The sequence below is a fragment of the Lepidothrix coronata genome, unplaced genomic scaffold (genome assembly GCF_001604755.1).
Source record: "Lepidothrix coronata isolate B3197 unplaced genomic scaffold, Lepidothrix_coronata-1.0 Scaffold95, whole genome shotgun sequence".
Classification (NCBI taxonomy): domain Eukaryota; kingdom Metazoa; phylum Chordata; class Aves; order Passeriformes; family Pipridae; genus Lepidothrix; species Lepidothrix coronata.
This window is the reverse complement of record NW_016690275.1, coordinates 2,181,698-2,197,360: the sequence shown is the minus strand read 5'-3', so window position 1 is coordinate 2,197,360 and position 15,663 is coordinate 2,181,698. Positions and strand designations below refer to the sequence as shown.

The 15,663-nt window shown below is 39.2% G+C and overlaps 1 protein-coding gene across 6 annotated transcripts in view; it reads left to right on the top strand.

Annotated features, from left to right (window-relative positions):
• Positions 1 to 12,646, top strand: part of RASSF3 (Ras association domain family member 3) — a 110,115-nt gene extending 97,469 nt beyond the window's left edge. For 4 of the 6 annotated variants that reach the window (XM_017822099.1, XM_017822097.1, XM_017822098.1 and 1 more), the window contains 4 exons: positions 6,591 to 6,698; positions 8,020 to 8,287; positions 9,325 to 9,440; positions 9,797 to 12,646. In XM_017822099.1, coding sequence (XP_017677588.1) covers positions 6,591 to 6,698; positions 8,020 to 8,287; positions 9,325 to 9,440; positions 9,797 to 9,946 — 642 coding nt within the window. In that variant the 3' untranslated portion in view covers positions 9,947 to 12,646. Of the gene's footprint in view, positions 1 to 2,432; positions 2,589 to 3,512; positions 3,546 to 6,590; positions 6,699 to 8,019; positions 8,288 to 9,324; positions 9,441 to 9,796 lie in introns of those variants that run through there. The other 2 variants (XM_017822100.1, XM_017822102.1) reach the window with 2 other exon arrangements.
• Positions 12,647 to 15,663: the final 3,017 nt, after the last annotated feature.

Genomic DNA, 15,663 nt, shown 5'->3' with positions numbered 1-15,663 from the left:
TCTAAAAAAGAGACTGCTTCCTTGCCCTATGTGCCACTGGGGGAACTGGATCTTACTGAGTGCAGAAAGCAAACATATCACAAGAAGATACAGAGATTATTCTGCCCACATCCATCCAGTTAGAAAAATTCCCCTTGCCTTGACTCAGAGAGCAAACTCACCCCATTCAGGAGGATGCAAACATTTCAAGGTGCAGCTGTGTGGTAAGGCGCAATGCTTGGAGCTGTTTAGATGTTAATGCTTCTCCCTGGCTACCCTGCCCCCATTTGGTCTTCTCCATACCTTTCTGGCTACTAGTGTCTCTGACTGGCTATTTGTGGATGGATGTGACCAGTGTCTCTACCTGGGTTCCAGATGAAGGAAGAGCACATATCCTAAGTTCAGGCTTGCCCCAGGGTGGAAGGAGAGATTGCTGTCACTGGCAAAGCTGCTCTGCTCTTAGAAGTTAGGATGAGGGAGAAGCAAAATGTGTTTCAAAATAGTTTAATTGCAAGGTTTCAATTTCTTTCTTTCCTGTGGGAATGCTGACAGGCTGTAGAAAAGAGAATGTTCTTGCTTGTAGAAGGAGCAACAGCTGAGATCAGAATTCCCTTTCTCTATTTTCCTTCCTGTATTCTCTGTTGGGCTTTCTGTGTTGTATGATAGCACCATTAGTTAAATCCCTTCTCTGATATAAACATGATATAAGTAGGGTGCACTAGCTGAAATTTTTATGACTAAACAAGACTTTTTTTTTAAAAATGTGTATTAGGCTGCATTTCTCATTTGTCAAACCCTCAGTGCTTTGTTTCAAAAATTATTCCTGGCCACAATTTATAGCAAGATCAGGGCATCTTCATTCATCTGACTGAATCATGGTCACTGTATATGAGGGGTAAATGGGAAAGCTGGAGATAGGAACTCTGATATGTCTTAAAAGTTGGCTTGAGTTCCCATAGGTCTTTGGTTCTTCAGATTTCTTATAAAAATACTTTATATGTGTTCCATGGATAGGTTTAACTTTTCATCCATTATATTTTTCTTTGTCTTCCAAGCTGAAATATTAAGAGTATTAGGAGGAGCTTGGTTCCCCATTCCTCAATAAATGCTAATTTCTTGAAGCTTTTTGAAAATAATATGTTGGATAGAAGAGACTTTTTTTGTATCCCTCTATAAATAGAATACTGCAGTAGCAGTTTGGGGAAGCCATGCATCTGACTCAGGGCAAGGATCCTGAGGAAACAGGCTTCATGGCTTTGGAGTTTTCTTTGTGGAACTTTTTCTCAGCCTCATCCCATAGCAGATTGCTAGCTGTTGAGTTTATTAGCCCTTTCTTACTGCCTGAAGGAATAGGGTTTGGCAGCAACCGTGAGACTTGGACTTTCATAAAGTCCCTGATGTGATATGATTCTTCTTTTTCGGGACCACAAGTTGATTTGCACTTCACTTTAATTGTAATTTGTGCAGTTTTAGTTGTGTTTCTTGAGGATTCATGCTGAGCTAGTCTCAGCTAGGGCTTTACACTGAGCGTAAATATTTGAAAAGAGAGTGCTGCTTCTCTAAACATCTGCGCTACAATAAATGGGATGAGCATGGGGGGTGGAGGTGATAAAGAAAAAAACATTTTCTGCCCTTTTTGTTGAGAGGAAGCTCAACTGTGAAGAGGCATTGCATCATCAGCTCTAATGAAAGACCAGCTATTCCCCTTGGGAAAATGAAAGCACTTGCCTCATTTCCCTCTTACTGGCAGCTGTTGGTGAGGAATTTCATTTGAGAATAAATGCTGCTTTGGTTGACCTGAGAAATGGCTTTTATACAAATGGCTGCCAGTGGTGTGCACTCTAAGTGCTGGAAAGGACAGCATGATTTTTGTAAAAGTTAGTGGCTCGGACTAGAATTACTGTTTTGGTCCTCATCTGTATGGATTCTCATGTATTCAACTGTCTCCTTGAGATTAGTTTTTGTCTTCTATATTTGTGCTGGGCTGAGGAAGTAGCAGATTACATGAGGAGTGGGGAATGGATGGAGACTAGGAGTTCTGATGGGGAAAACACTTACTTGGGCCTGGTAGAGAAAGGGAAACATGGCAGACATTACTGAGAGTATAATTTGTCTAAGTGATAGAAGAGTCACACTTAACTTCAGTTCTATATATTTTATTTTATTTTTACAAAAATAACACTGAAAAGTTTGTGCATGGTTTTATAGAGTAAGTTCATTGTTTGAACAGTAGCACCCGGAAGTGCTGTTGTTAATCCCAGCAGTATCTAGGCCTTAGCTGACAGAAGACACAGTGTGAGCTGCTCTGCTGGTTGTGCTTATACTTCACTCTGCTGCTGTGACATATGCAAGGATCTGTGGTTAGGAAACTCATCACCAGGCCTAACTTTTGAAGAAAGACATTTCACAATTCCCAGCATACAGGCATTGTGAGGCATGTGTGCTGGGCGTTTTGTAGGGAGCTGGGGATGAATCAGCTGCATCTGAATCGGCCTAGAGCTGAATCGCGCTCCCCTCGCGCCTCAGCAGTGCAACTGACTTCAAGAAGCTGTGCCATATCTCACCTCCAAAATGCCCAGGCTCCTTTGTTTCAAAGAGCTGACTTTGGAGTGAGTAATGGCATTCCCTGTAGTTGCACCCTGAGCAGGTGTGGCTTCAACCGCTTGGTAGCCATTTCAAGAGCAAGGTGTTAGAAGCACATTGTAAAGCATGGTAGAGATTAATTAATTACTGCTGTTACTCTGCTGTTGTATTGGATGACTCAAGGTCTTCACGAGTAATACATTTACCTGCTGAGATAACAAAGTGGAATTTAATCTGTTAGACAGAAGCAAGTTAGCAGAGGATGACTTTTCTTTTAGTGGGTCCTGATATGAAGGATCTGTTATTTCCTGTGGAAAATGAGTTGCCCAGTCTTTCTCCACCCACCTAAGTATGCTGGTGGAAGAAGACATATATTTTAACTTCTAACATGGCTAAACAAAGCTGTATGTCAAAATTTAAGTGCCAGCATATACTGAGAGCAGTTCAGCTCCAGGAAAGTTGGAGGAAAAAAAACCTGTATAACATCCTGTCGGCTTCTCTTTGTACATTGGTTAAGTATAATTGGGGAAAATTTGAATACACAGGTGCCTCAAATCTGCGTGTTCTGCTTAATAATACCCACTGAGAGCAGCTGACCCAGTGAATCATGGTGGGCTGAGGCTTTCTTGATCATAATAAATCTAGTGAGGTGTTCTTTTGTTGGCTTTCACTTGACAGCAGTCATGTGGGACAGTAAACTGTGTGACAGCAATGTGATTTTTCTGTAAGTGCTGGAGTCTAGCTAGTGAGGAGTTTTTGTTTGCTTGATTGAAGTTATGTGTCTTGATGTGTGAGCAGTTGGAGTGTTTTGAGCTTTTGTTTGGGAGCAGGAGGGTATCTCCAAATTAATTAATGAAGATCTCAGGCTTAGATTTCCAGTGGCCATCAAGCTGTTTTGTGTCCTGGGACACGTGGCTTCACTGTTTGCTGTCAGTGGTCTTGATGGTCAGAGATGGTGGACTAGGATGAAAATGATGATTAATGTAAACACCGTTTCTGCCTATTATGTATAGTGTTTTTCTTGAATGATTTTGGCTCTATTTATTTGTTTTAATCCCTGTAGCCCTTCTTTGTATTTAGTTCATATGTTTATATAATCTACATGCTGTTAAAATTAGTCGAGGCACAGGCTTTGGTTGTTTAGAAAATGAGTTATAGCTCAGAAGGAGGTACTCTCAGCTTTTGCATAAACACAGAGACGGGTTTTCTGTGTGCTTAATTAAGCTTTGCCAAAATTGCCCAGCCTCTAGTGCCACTGCAAGAAGGCAGAAATTCCTGTGGTATGTTCAAGTATGGAATCATGTCTAACTCGGTTGAGTGAATGATGGCTGCACCAGTGATGCCCCACGACCCATAGGCGGAGCCACACCCGACAGGGTTGACTGCAAGTCATCACCAGAGCAAGTCTGTTGGAAATTAGCTTGCTTGGGTGCTGTGCTTGGGTTTTGCTTGTCATGGCTGGTTCCATGGCAAGGCCCAGGACTAGAGTGATCTCATGGGCTTGTGTCTTTTCCAACCAGACCAAATATGTGTTGCTTTGTTAGAAAAATATGTCATCTTGGGAGAACAGAAATGTACCTGAAGACTCTCTTGTATGAAAACAGGAGAAAGTTTTTTGCTGTCTGTTTGTACTTACTAATTCACCAAGGTGGGATCGTTTGTTTGTTTTTTTGGGTTTTGTTTGTTTGTATGTTTTGTTTGTTTTAATACGGCATACAGGTTGTTTCCCAGCTGTCAGTCTTGTGAACTTACCCTATGCCATTGCCATTAAAGGCAATAGATTCTTTTTGTCATCTAAGTTGATAAAAGTCCTTTTTGTGAAATTAAACTTCAAGGTGCACAGACGTTAATGGAAGTGGTTGTTTATTTGTTAATTATTTCTTCTTATACAAAGTTTGAGATTTGAACACAGGAAAGGTGAGTTTCTTCCTCTTTCCTGGTTAGTGTTTTTGCTTGATGATAGTGGATGTTGTGGATGACTTCAGTAAGCATGGTGACAGTCGGCTCCACCAGGGTAGGTACCTGCTTGAACAATCATCATAATAATAAATATTATCAGAATTAATAATAAATATTAAAACTGAGGTGTCCATTATGGGAAGTTCGATATCAGTAGTATTAAGAGATTGGAGAGGGATGTACTCCACAATGTGCTTGTCTCTGAGAGGTGAGTCTTGGCTGGCATCTATATGAAGGGGTTTGTCTGCGGTTAGACAGACTAGGAACGTTCCAAGTTAAAGCTTCAGTTCTTGAAATGCATCATATGCCAATGCCAGAGGCCTGCAGACTGTTTCCTGTCCCTTTAGCATCCACTTCTTTTTTTTTCCTTCTGTGGCTGCTTTGTTTCCCCCTGAATAAAATACTACAGAGCTATAATAGCCTTTGGAGAGATGAAGTGGGCAGTTTAGATGAAGCCGTGTCTATCCTTGTTACGGCAGTTTTGGGGAGGGGGAAGGTGAAAAATAAAAGAGCAAGAAGGCTTAATTTGTCTACCAAGAATAGAGATTTGAATTCTGAATAGATTCAGTAATCTGGTATTTGTAATATATTAGGTGGGATCTGGCAACTGTGCAAGATGCTACACAATATTAGAGTTGTGCTAAGGAACTAATAGGAGAGTTGTATTTCACTAGTGTTCTTTTTTGCCTTGGTTTCCTTATCTGTGAAATAAAGGTATGTTCTCTGTGTCATGCAGGAAATCAGTATCTGAGCTCAGATCAGAATTCAAGGTTTCTGACTTGCAGTTCCCCATTCAGACCACACCTTTCTTTTTATAGCTATGGGAAAAAAGTCTGCTCCAGCATGTCATTTAGTGAAATGCCATATAGGAAAAGAAAAACTAAACCCAGAAGAGCTAAAAGTAGCTGGTTTTAAATTAGGAGACATAAAAAGTTCTGCAGATTCTTTCTGGTAAATGGAAGCTTCGAGTGCCACAGCAGATGTGCTCATCTTTGAGGTCGTGCTGGCAAACTGAAGTGCCTGCAAAGGTGTGTGCCGAGTAGCGTCCAGTAGACTGTGATACAAGACTGGCCACTGAAGTCAGGGAAATCCTTTCTCAGGATAAGCTCTGCTGGGATGTGCTTGTGAGGACAGATGGAACACTGTGACTCAGCTGTTTGTCCATAGAGTGAATGAATATTCAGATGTTCTTTTTGAAAGCGTAAAGGTTCTTCAAAGCTTCTCCTTTTCTAAGTGAAGTCTTAAATCATTAAAGCTGAGAGCTGAAACTCTTTCATACTATATATGGCATTTGTGCTAGTGGTACAAACCGGAGTGTATTTATAACACTGGTTTGCTGCAGGAGTATGGATTGGGAACAAATGTTTGTTTGGAAAAAATCCAATTCTAGGGATTTGTTTTAATGCTGCAAGTAAAATCCATAGCAACCTCGTAAAAGCAGCAGTTGAAAAATCTCAATAGGCCTTCCCTCCATGGAAAAAACATGAAATTGGTGTAACATTTTGTATCTGGAGAGTTACTTGTGATGGTTCACCTTGTAGGCAGTGACCCTGTAACATACTGTCTGTCGCCTTGGAATTCAGGGATGCTGTGGTGTTGTTGCCACATGCTGGGATTGTTGGTGTTACTTATTTAATACATGCTGTTATTTTCATATGTACTCTTCATTTGTTCAGAAATAGCTACTGATTCAGATATACCAACTAATATCTCATGAAAATTGTAGCAGTGTTCTTAACAGTATGACATGGCATTGACATGAACAAATCAAGCCATAAAATGAGCTGAGCTGTTTTGTACACTGCTGCTAATATTTGAATGAAAACAGCTGGCAAAAAAAGGGCACAAGTGTCTTTTGGGTGTGTTGATTTAACCATCTCCCTTCAGTCCAAGTGTTGTGTTTGATTTGCTTAACGGGTTAATCCTTTATGTTGCTGTACAGCTATTTACTGTTATGTTGAGCCTCTGTGGAATAATTACCACTTGGACTAAGAATGGTCATATCCAAAATCTTAAAATAATTGTTTTTATTTTGTTTTCTAAAACTGCTGCCTCTTTTGTTTTTGAAGGATGTTCAGAAGGAGAGGGAACCTCATGTTTATCTCAGTAAAGAAGAAGTTAAAGAGAAGATACAAAGCTATAATTCATCTGTCACCGATAAACTAAAGATGACCTTGGTAAGTTTTGCATAGAATTCCTGTAATTTTTAATAGGAGCAATTGAGCTGTAACTTCGTAGCACATTGTGAATCATTTTAGTATCAGCATCTTACATATCAAACTGTCTCTGTTTTAGTGATTTTGTAAGAGACATTCCCTTAGATTCTGGAAATTAAATCTCATGTCCGAAATGTTCTTATTCATGTAATTCTTTTATAGGGATCAAAACAAATTGTAGTAAAAACAAATGGATGTAATTTGAAACGTTTTTGAAATAAACTGTCAGTTGACACTAAGAAGTAAGTTTGTTAGATGAAAATGCTCAGATGGTAAAAATAGAGATACATTTATCTTGTTTGTGTAGATAAATTTTTGTTGGTATCTCTCCAATCAAGATGCTCAACCAGTGAAGAAAGTTGAAATATGCATTATTTATTACAGGAGACTTAATTTTCAGAGTAGTCATAGAGGTTTTCAGCATGAGGAGACTTTCCCCCTGCCCCCAGGACACAGACAATATGGACTGGAATACATAAGACTTCTCATTTCCAAGGATTGTGAACCAGGTCAAATACTCAGTCCAGCCTACTGAAGACCATACTAATAAAACTCACATCTATCTGCCTAACAAGCTGTTACTCAATTGTTACACTGTCTGTATTCCTGTGGGTGTATATGGAAATTTTAAAATTCTGTTATATCCTAAACCATATAAATATGACTATGAACTAAAAAAATTTTTGTTATGTGCTTCCATGTGGATCAGGACTTACTATGCTTAAAACCAGATTGTCCAAACCTTTCTGGCTCAGTAAGGTTTGATCAGTTTTGTCTTTCAGAAGCAACTGGAATAAATAATTTCACATGTTAATTGGCATTTATTCTGGGTTGGTTTTTTTTTCGATTGCAACAGGATTTGAGCAGTTAAAGGCTTTAAAGTTGACAAGCGCAGGTAAAACGTGGGAGATAATTTCTGTATTTCTGCACAAAATCTGTTAAAGTTGGGTTTAATGGTCTTTTTCACTTCATAGTTCTCTCCTAATGTGAAAACTTACCACTAGTTTGTCATATCTTTTGCTTGATGAGGTCCTAATATTATTAGAATTCAACAGTTATTAATAAGAAAAAAAGTAATATTCAGTAAGAAAAATTAATATTCAGCAGATAAACCAGAAAGAATAACTGAATTACTGAAACAGTACCTTTCCTGTGAGATGTCATGTATTGCAGTGGCATTTAAATTCTCTTCACTACGAGTTTTTTAATCTGCCTGCTCCACTGTTCCGTCACAATTGGTCATTGCTTATTTTAACAGTCGAGTACTTTCTTTCTGCTGCAGAACGCAAATGGGATTTACACTGGCTTCATCAAAGTCCAGATGGAACTATGCAGACCAATCACTGTGCAGTCTTCCCAGAGCCAGGGGAGGTGTGCTCACAGCAATAATGAAACTGCTTTTTACTTGCCGGACGGCTGCGTGAATACCCTGCACATCAGCAGCACCAACACTGTGCGTGAAGTTATCGAGGCCTTGCTCAAAAAGTTCTTTGTGGCTGACAACCCTGCGAAGTTTGCACTTTATAAACGCTGTCACAAGGAAGATCAAGGTATAAGCCAAGCTTGTGGCATTTCAGTAGTGGAGGGGCTTGGTGAGGGAGTTGTGCTATAGTAATACTTGAAATAAGCCAGGTGGAAGGACTCAGATAAATGGAGGTGACAGTCCCACTCTTTTTTTCCTTATGAAAAGTAGCATGTGTAACAGAGTAAATGATTTGGGGATGTTTCAGGATAATTCCCAAGAGACAAAATCACCTGTCAAAACATTTACACATTTTATTTTATGCCCCGTTATAAGGCTCTAACTTTCAGCTAGCCTTATACGCTGCAGAGTTGTGAGATTAAATTACAGGATAGATTTTAAAAAAAAGAAACCCTGGTGTCTGAGGAGCCTGAGATCCTTGCACTGGCAGACAGCTCTCGAGGTGCTGAGTGTCAGTTAGTGCACATGGCTCTCCCAGTTCACTGGATGCTGTTAGGGGTTTGTTGTATGTTGTTACTGGGAAGACAAGAAGATGGAATAGGTGTTTTTAGGGAAAGGTGCGTTTTGCCGACATTGTTTTCTTGCACTTAGAATCCACCTTCTTCCATGGACATTGAGAGCAGTTTCAGGAGTCCAGATGTTTCTGGCTGTCAAGTCACGCCAACCATGTCAGGCAGGCGGAGTTGTCTTTTAGACTTTGTGTGTGAGATTTTTAAGAGAAAAAAGTATCAGAATGGTGTTCCTGCAGCTCTGATGTCTAAAAGCTTAGATATAGCAACAGATCTGTGTTGTACTTTTTTCTTGTGTTGTTTTTTTTTTTTCCCCTGCCCTGCATGTATTCAGACGGTGTATTGTGTTGACTGGAGGCCATTTCATTCCTATGTGAATGCAGTGTTGCACTGTCACCATCAATCACCTGCTCAGCTCTTCCCTGAAACTCATTTGCTCAAAACCGTTATGTAGACTAACACATACAGTGTGTAAATTTTGTGGCTACCCATGCATATCTCCAAAGTTTTCTAACATTAGCTAGTGTTAGTCATTCAAACTGTTTGAAACATGGTTGGTAAAGATGATAATTACTGTGATTTCCTTCTCCTGCAGTTTATACATGCAAGCTGTCAGACAGAGAACATCCCCTTTACCTGCGCTTGGTGGCAGGCCCCAGAACAGAAATGCTCAGTTTTGTTCTACGTGAGCATGAAACTGGAGAAGTCATGGTATGTCAACACCCGTGCTGGTTCGGTGGGCTTGTGTAATTTCATGGATGGGCTTCTGTTTGGTCTGTGCTGACAAGGCAATCCACTTCTTGGAAACAGATTTTGGGTTTTTTTTCTTATTAATTTACTTGGTGCTTTTTGCAAACATTTCATTTGTAGTTAGACTGACGTGTTGTTACTTGCAGAACGGAAAAATATTTAAAAGAGTAAAATGTTTTCCGATTCCCTAAGGGGTGCAAGGCGGGTGCCCATTACTGTTCCAGCTTGAAATTTTTTTGAGTGTTTTGTTTAAAAATACTGTATCTTGTGTATTTCCTGTTCATCTCATCCATTCTTTTTGCTTTTTGTCTTTCCAGTGGGAAGCTTTCAGTATTCCTGAACTGCAAAACTTCTTGCGTATACTGGACAAAGAGGAAAACGACCAACTGCAGATCTTAAAGAACCGTTACGCAGCTTACAGAGGCAAACTTGAAGAAGCCCTTCGAGGAGTGTTTAAACCTGGTTAAAAGGGGGCCAAAGGACACTCAGGAAAAATGCACGCTACCAAATGTCAGTATAGCATGCCAAACCCAACGTACAAAGAGCAGCAGAGAGTAGTTTTCCTTATTCAGAAGACTGTTTTGTGATGCCAGGGTACCTGAATTTTGCTATAGACTTAGTTCCATAAGCCAGGTCACTTAGCATCTTGCACCCGCAAGTAAGGGATTCTGCATGTTTGTACATCAGTTTGCAATCCTCTGTGTTCCTAGAGAGTTTTCCAAGTTACCTTGGTGCAAGCTGTGAAACTGTAAGTGATGCTATGAAATAAGATTTTTTTTTTTCTTCTTTGCTTAATGGTAGCTTTACAAGTAAGGATGTGCAAATTGATGGGTTAAAAAAAATTAAAACCATCTGAATGAGAATTAGTTGGAGAACTATCTTTCAGATGAAATTGATTTGCACTACCTTTCTGTTTTCAGATAGTTACTGTATAATTTGTGAGAGAACTATTATAGATGGAAGGCACATGAGATCTTGTGGTTTGTACTGTGAAATTTGTGGAAAGCTTTCAAGTGGCCTTTCTGGAGAAGGTAAAGAGAAAGTTGGAAAGAAGGTAAGAGTTGAGGGAGGAGAACTGTAGAAGCTGACAGAGGAGAAGACTGGTTTTAAATGGAAATAGTATTTACACAGAGGAAGTTAAAATACTAATTCTACAAGGTTAAAGTTTTAGGATGCTTATAATATTGTGAATAAGTGTATGGTTTTTAACTGTGTAAATCCACACTGGAAAAGAAATAAAGATAATAGAAATAGTGGGAAGGAATGAGAAGCAAAAGCTAAGTAAGAATGGAAATGAAGCTGCACATACAAGTCACTATTGGAGAAGCGGGTTCCAAAAACGCATAGTGGGGGTTTGAAAAGTGTGGACAAGCTAAAAAGCTGCTTACTTGAATTCTGAAAAACGGTCCATGTCTCAGATAACTCTGTGAGAAATACCCATCTAGTGAGTGTTCAGACATAAGCTATAACTACAGATGCATTTGGTCTTTATTTTAAGTCAGATCTTTCCTCTGGCTCAGCAATCCATTTTTAGGCTGGATAATTTTGAATTATCATATCTGAAAGGTAAAAATAACTTCCTCTGCTTCTTTGTTAAAGGCTCAGTCAGGCAAAGAAAGTAAAATGTCTTGTTCATATTTCCAGCTCAGCAGAAAATTAACATTTATTTAATTAAGTCTGTGTTGATGACTGAGCTTATTATGCTTTTAGTAATTCAGAAGGTTTTTCCCTTAAAGTTTTTAAGCTCTTAATTGAAAAACTGATTACCAAATTCTGCAGACTGCTGGTTTACTTGATTTAAAAGTAGGAAAAATGTAGCAAGAAAACTTTTTACTTTAGTGTAAATATAATTGTTGGTCTTTCAGAGTTATTTATCTAAAAAAAGCATGTTCAAAAGAAACCAAAGAAGTGGGTGTGCAATAGAAGCATGAGGCAGATTTGAGTGACTGATACTTTAGTCATTATCATGGCCAGAGAGGAAATGAGTTATATACGGGGGGTGGGGGAGTGGAGGAGTGCTAACGATTGAAGAGCAGCAGAAGTTGTTTTAAATTCCCAAGGAATTGTTAAAACTTTAGTGACATCTAATGGATACTGTGTGAAACTCCAAGATGCTTCTGTTCTTCCCCTTAATTTGATGTAATTGTGCCTTTGTTTCCTTTCTTTAGTAAGATTTTTTAAAAACTCTTCACAGATTTTTTTTTTTATGGTAAAAAGAATTTGCAAGCTTATGAGACAATCATAATGTTTTAAAGGGTTAAGAGAAATTAAGAGTAGTACTAACGATAAAGTATATATAAGGCATATCTTGTTTGTTTTCTTAATTTCACATGTAACATGGTAGTGCATGTGTGAGTTAGTAACATTATCTTCAAGTGAGACACTTTATAATGGTTCAGGGAATGTTTTTGTGTTTTGTTACAATTTGTTTTTCTAGGAATGCAGCAGCATGTCGGTGGATATTGTTAACATCTACTTCTGTATCTGCCCATAGCTATGTAATTATTACATAATCACTGTCAATATTGAATCATTTGTTGCTCAGATTCAAACACTGTTTGAGTTTAAAAGTGGAGTATAAAAATATGTGAATTTTTTGGTTTTACTTGAACTAAACGATCAGTCTTTTTAAGTAGGCACATCTGCATTTACTTTAGCCAAAAACCTCAATCAGTGTTGTATGCACTATGAGTCTTGATTTGGGGTGGAGGGGATGGGGGTGGGGGACCAAAATAAACTTATATTTTAATTTTGTCTTAGTCCACAGTTAATTATTGTAAGATGTCATGTGTGGGGTTAACTTTTCTCATTTTTGTTCTACACACTGGCAATTACAGCAGCTTTAATTTAAAAGAAATGGTCATGCCTTGTCAGTTTTATCTTTTTTTTTTTTTTAATTTTAGCATCGAATTGAACTATCAAAGTTTTTGTTGCAAAACTGTTTTCATATAATTGTATGATGGTACCAGAATGATTAAATGATAGGGGGAGGGGGAATGCAGGGAAACATTAAAATGTATGTCTTTAAATACAAACATTTAAACTATTTATAATTTTGACAAGCTTAGTTTTATTTTTGTAGGGAAGTTTTTATTCCCCTTAAAGTTATTACTGAAATGGCAAAAAAGCGATGGTTCAGTTATTAAAGTTGAAGTTGGCAATACTCAGTTTCGTGGCGTGTTTGGTTTTTCCTTTACCTGATGCTGGTGTTGTGATTGCTCTGAAGCCAAATGGATTTCCTTGTACAGCAGCAATAAATGCTGTGGGCAGACACAGCTGTAAATTAAGGTTTGCCTGGAAGAAGAGGAAGGGAGCCAAGGGCAATGGGGCCACCATGTTTTGTCTCACAATGGCAGGATTTTCAGATCCCCTCATGGAGCCGAATCCACCACAGAAGGAATGCAGCCATGGGCACATAGTGGTGCTGGGTGGGAAACCCCATAGGCCAGCAGTTTCCTTCTATAAAGAAATACCTCACAGAAACACGAGGCGAATACAGCAAGGCTGGAGGTGATCCCCTGGTCTGCGCTCCACAGGAAATGCATTTCACTCCTTCTTATCTTTAATGACTTTTTAGTGGTTTCCTCCAGTAATTTCTGGTACTTATTTTGTGATTTCAAAACCAGTTTAATCCTCCCTAATTGAATTGGTGGAAGGAAGCTGCTGTGCTGCTCACCTTGGTCTCTGTGGCGCTTCCCTGGGCACTGTGGCCCTGCAGCAGAGGAGAAGGTAGTGGCTCAGCCAGTGCCTTGAAGGCTGGTTTATGTGAGACCTCACAGCTTGGTATGTGCAACAACCACACTACAACTGTCTATGTGCTTGGCAATGCCAAGTTAATACCAAATAGTCCAGCACTCAGCCAGGGTGAGATGGATCAAAGGCCTTAAAGATAGCGGAGTCAGTCAAGTTCCTGACCACACAAGTAACTGTGTCGTGTCTCTGCCTACAGCAGTTATGTACTACTAGAAGTACAACTTGGCAAAAGAAATCTCCTGGGTTTTGGCTGGTTCAGCAGCAGAATCATCCATCCAGATGGAGGGCAAAAAGAGAGGGCAAATGCAGTTGTTTTAAAATTTACATAGTTCTCAAAAACCTATTTTTAGAGCAGCTCAGAATATGAAAGAACTTTTCACTGTAATATAAAATCTCTCCTTACCTATCCGTGTAGTTCATCTTGGTTGCCTGGAAGTGAGGTGGCAAAACGGTAGGTGCAGGAACCTTACAGATGGTGGGAAGCAGAGGGCCATTGTTTTACATCTTCCCAGCAACTCTCTTACCCAGAGTGTGATGCAAGCACAGACTGTGCTGAAAGTTAGAGGCTTGACACAGATCACAGACGCACTGTGCTTTGCTGTTCAGAAGACAGGTTTAGTACTGTGAACTGAGGACTACCCTGTTCTGGAGGAATTATTTTCCTCTTGATGTGTAAGTAGATAAAAGAGATTCCTGCAGTAGCTAGTAGGCAACTCCCAGTCCAGAGAAGTTTGAGCCAAGCAGTTCAGACACCCAGCACCTCTGCTGGGAGCTAGTTTTGCGGTGTTTTTCAAGGAAATATTGCATAGGCCAAGATGTGTTTGAAAGGACACCTTGTTGTGTTGTGTGCTACTGAGGTGAGAGCTAATCATCTGGAATGTTCTTTTTTGCCACTGCGCAAACAAATTAGAAGAAGTGCGTTCAGTTGCAACAATGGAGGCCTAGAAGGGACCCAGCTTAACACCTTGCACTGAGGCACCTGGTACTAGCAAATGACTTCTCAAAGTGTTTCCTTCCTGCTTTCCTCAAAGGCGCTTTTTAAAATTGTCTTTTTGCAAGGATTAATTCTGCAAATGCTCAGTGCTGTCAAATCTAACATCTTTCATGATGCTGTATAAAGTACTGTCTTGGTCCTGTTTTTCTTGAGTATGTTTTCCATATGAGTAAGACAGGATATTATGGATAAATAGAGGAGTTCTGTTTTGCCTTTACTGCAACTACCCATGAGAGAAGTCAAGTGCAAAGCCCCTTCTTTTGCACTAGCTCTATAAACCTAAAAATAGCATCATAGTCTTGTGCATAGCATGAGACAAAATAGCAAGTCTAAGATTTCTCTCTTTAAATACAGAATCTGGTATGTGGTCAGAAATTTCAGCTGTTTTCAATGTGCCTTGGGAGGCATTAGAACACCAGTATATTTTATGACACCAAAGTTCAGCCTCTTGTTTTTTTACCAAGCAAAGTAGTTGTATTGGAACAGCGGCTCCAGAGTTCTCCCTTCAGATAAACAGGTGCTTTCCGTATGCCAGTAATCTTAGACTGTTCTACTCTAGATCTGTCAACTGATATTTTCAAAATCTCTGCTCTTTGCTCACAACATTTTTCCATAGATGTGTGAGCAAATGTTAGACATTTTTGTATCTGTTTATTACTCTGGTTTAAGTGCTCATTAGACACAGTCAGAACTTCTGGGTTTTTAGTAACACTGGAACAGAAAGGCAGCAGAAGTTGTGCAGAGTATCCTTTAACACCTGCTGCCAAGTGAGAGCACTCATTTTTAAATGTAAACGAGGCTGACTGAAAATGCAGGACACACATTAAAAAACAATGTCTACTTTAGTTCAACCCATGTAAATAAAAGACAAATCAGACAAATGTTTCCAGACAATTAACAGACTTTACACCAAAAGCGTATTTTGTTGCACAGTAAGTCTAGGATTGGTCACGTGCATTGTACTGTTTCAAAGCCTGGAGTAGCCAAAAAGTAGGAGGATGCTATTTTTTACTGCCTGTGTTTTTTCTTTGATATTCCAGAGAAGCTTTTGGAATTACGAACACCATGTCAAAAGATTTGAATACTTCTGTGAGGTTTTTGCCTTGTTACTTTAAACACTTTAAAAGCAGAGGATTAAAAATACTGCTAAGCAGGTATCCAAGTGCAATATTCCAAACTTACACATTTTTGGTATTATTTTGGTAGTTCAAAACCAAAGCAAAACATCACAGCTCAAAAAACCCCCCACTTTTTTTTTTTGCTTAGGATTTTAATGCTCTAGGAGAAGGGTTACTTTCCTGGTTTGGATTGTTTTGTTTTCCATTGTAATGTTTTCCTTTTATCTACTGAACATTTTAGTTGGCTGATAATGTGGCAGAACCCTCAGAACAAAAAACCAGAGCATTTATGCTCTGCTTATGCTTTCACTGATTTTCA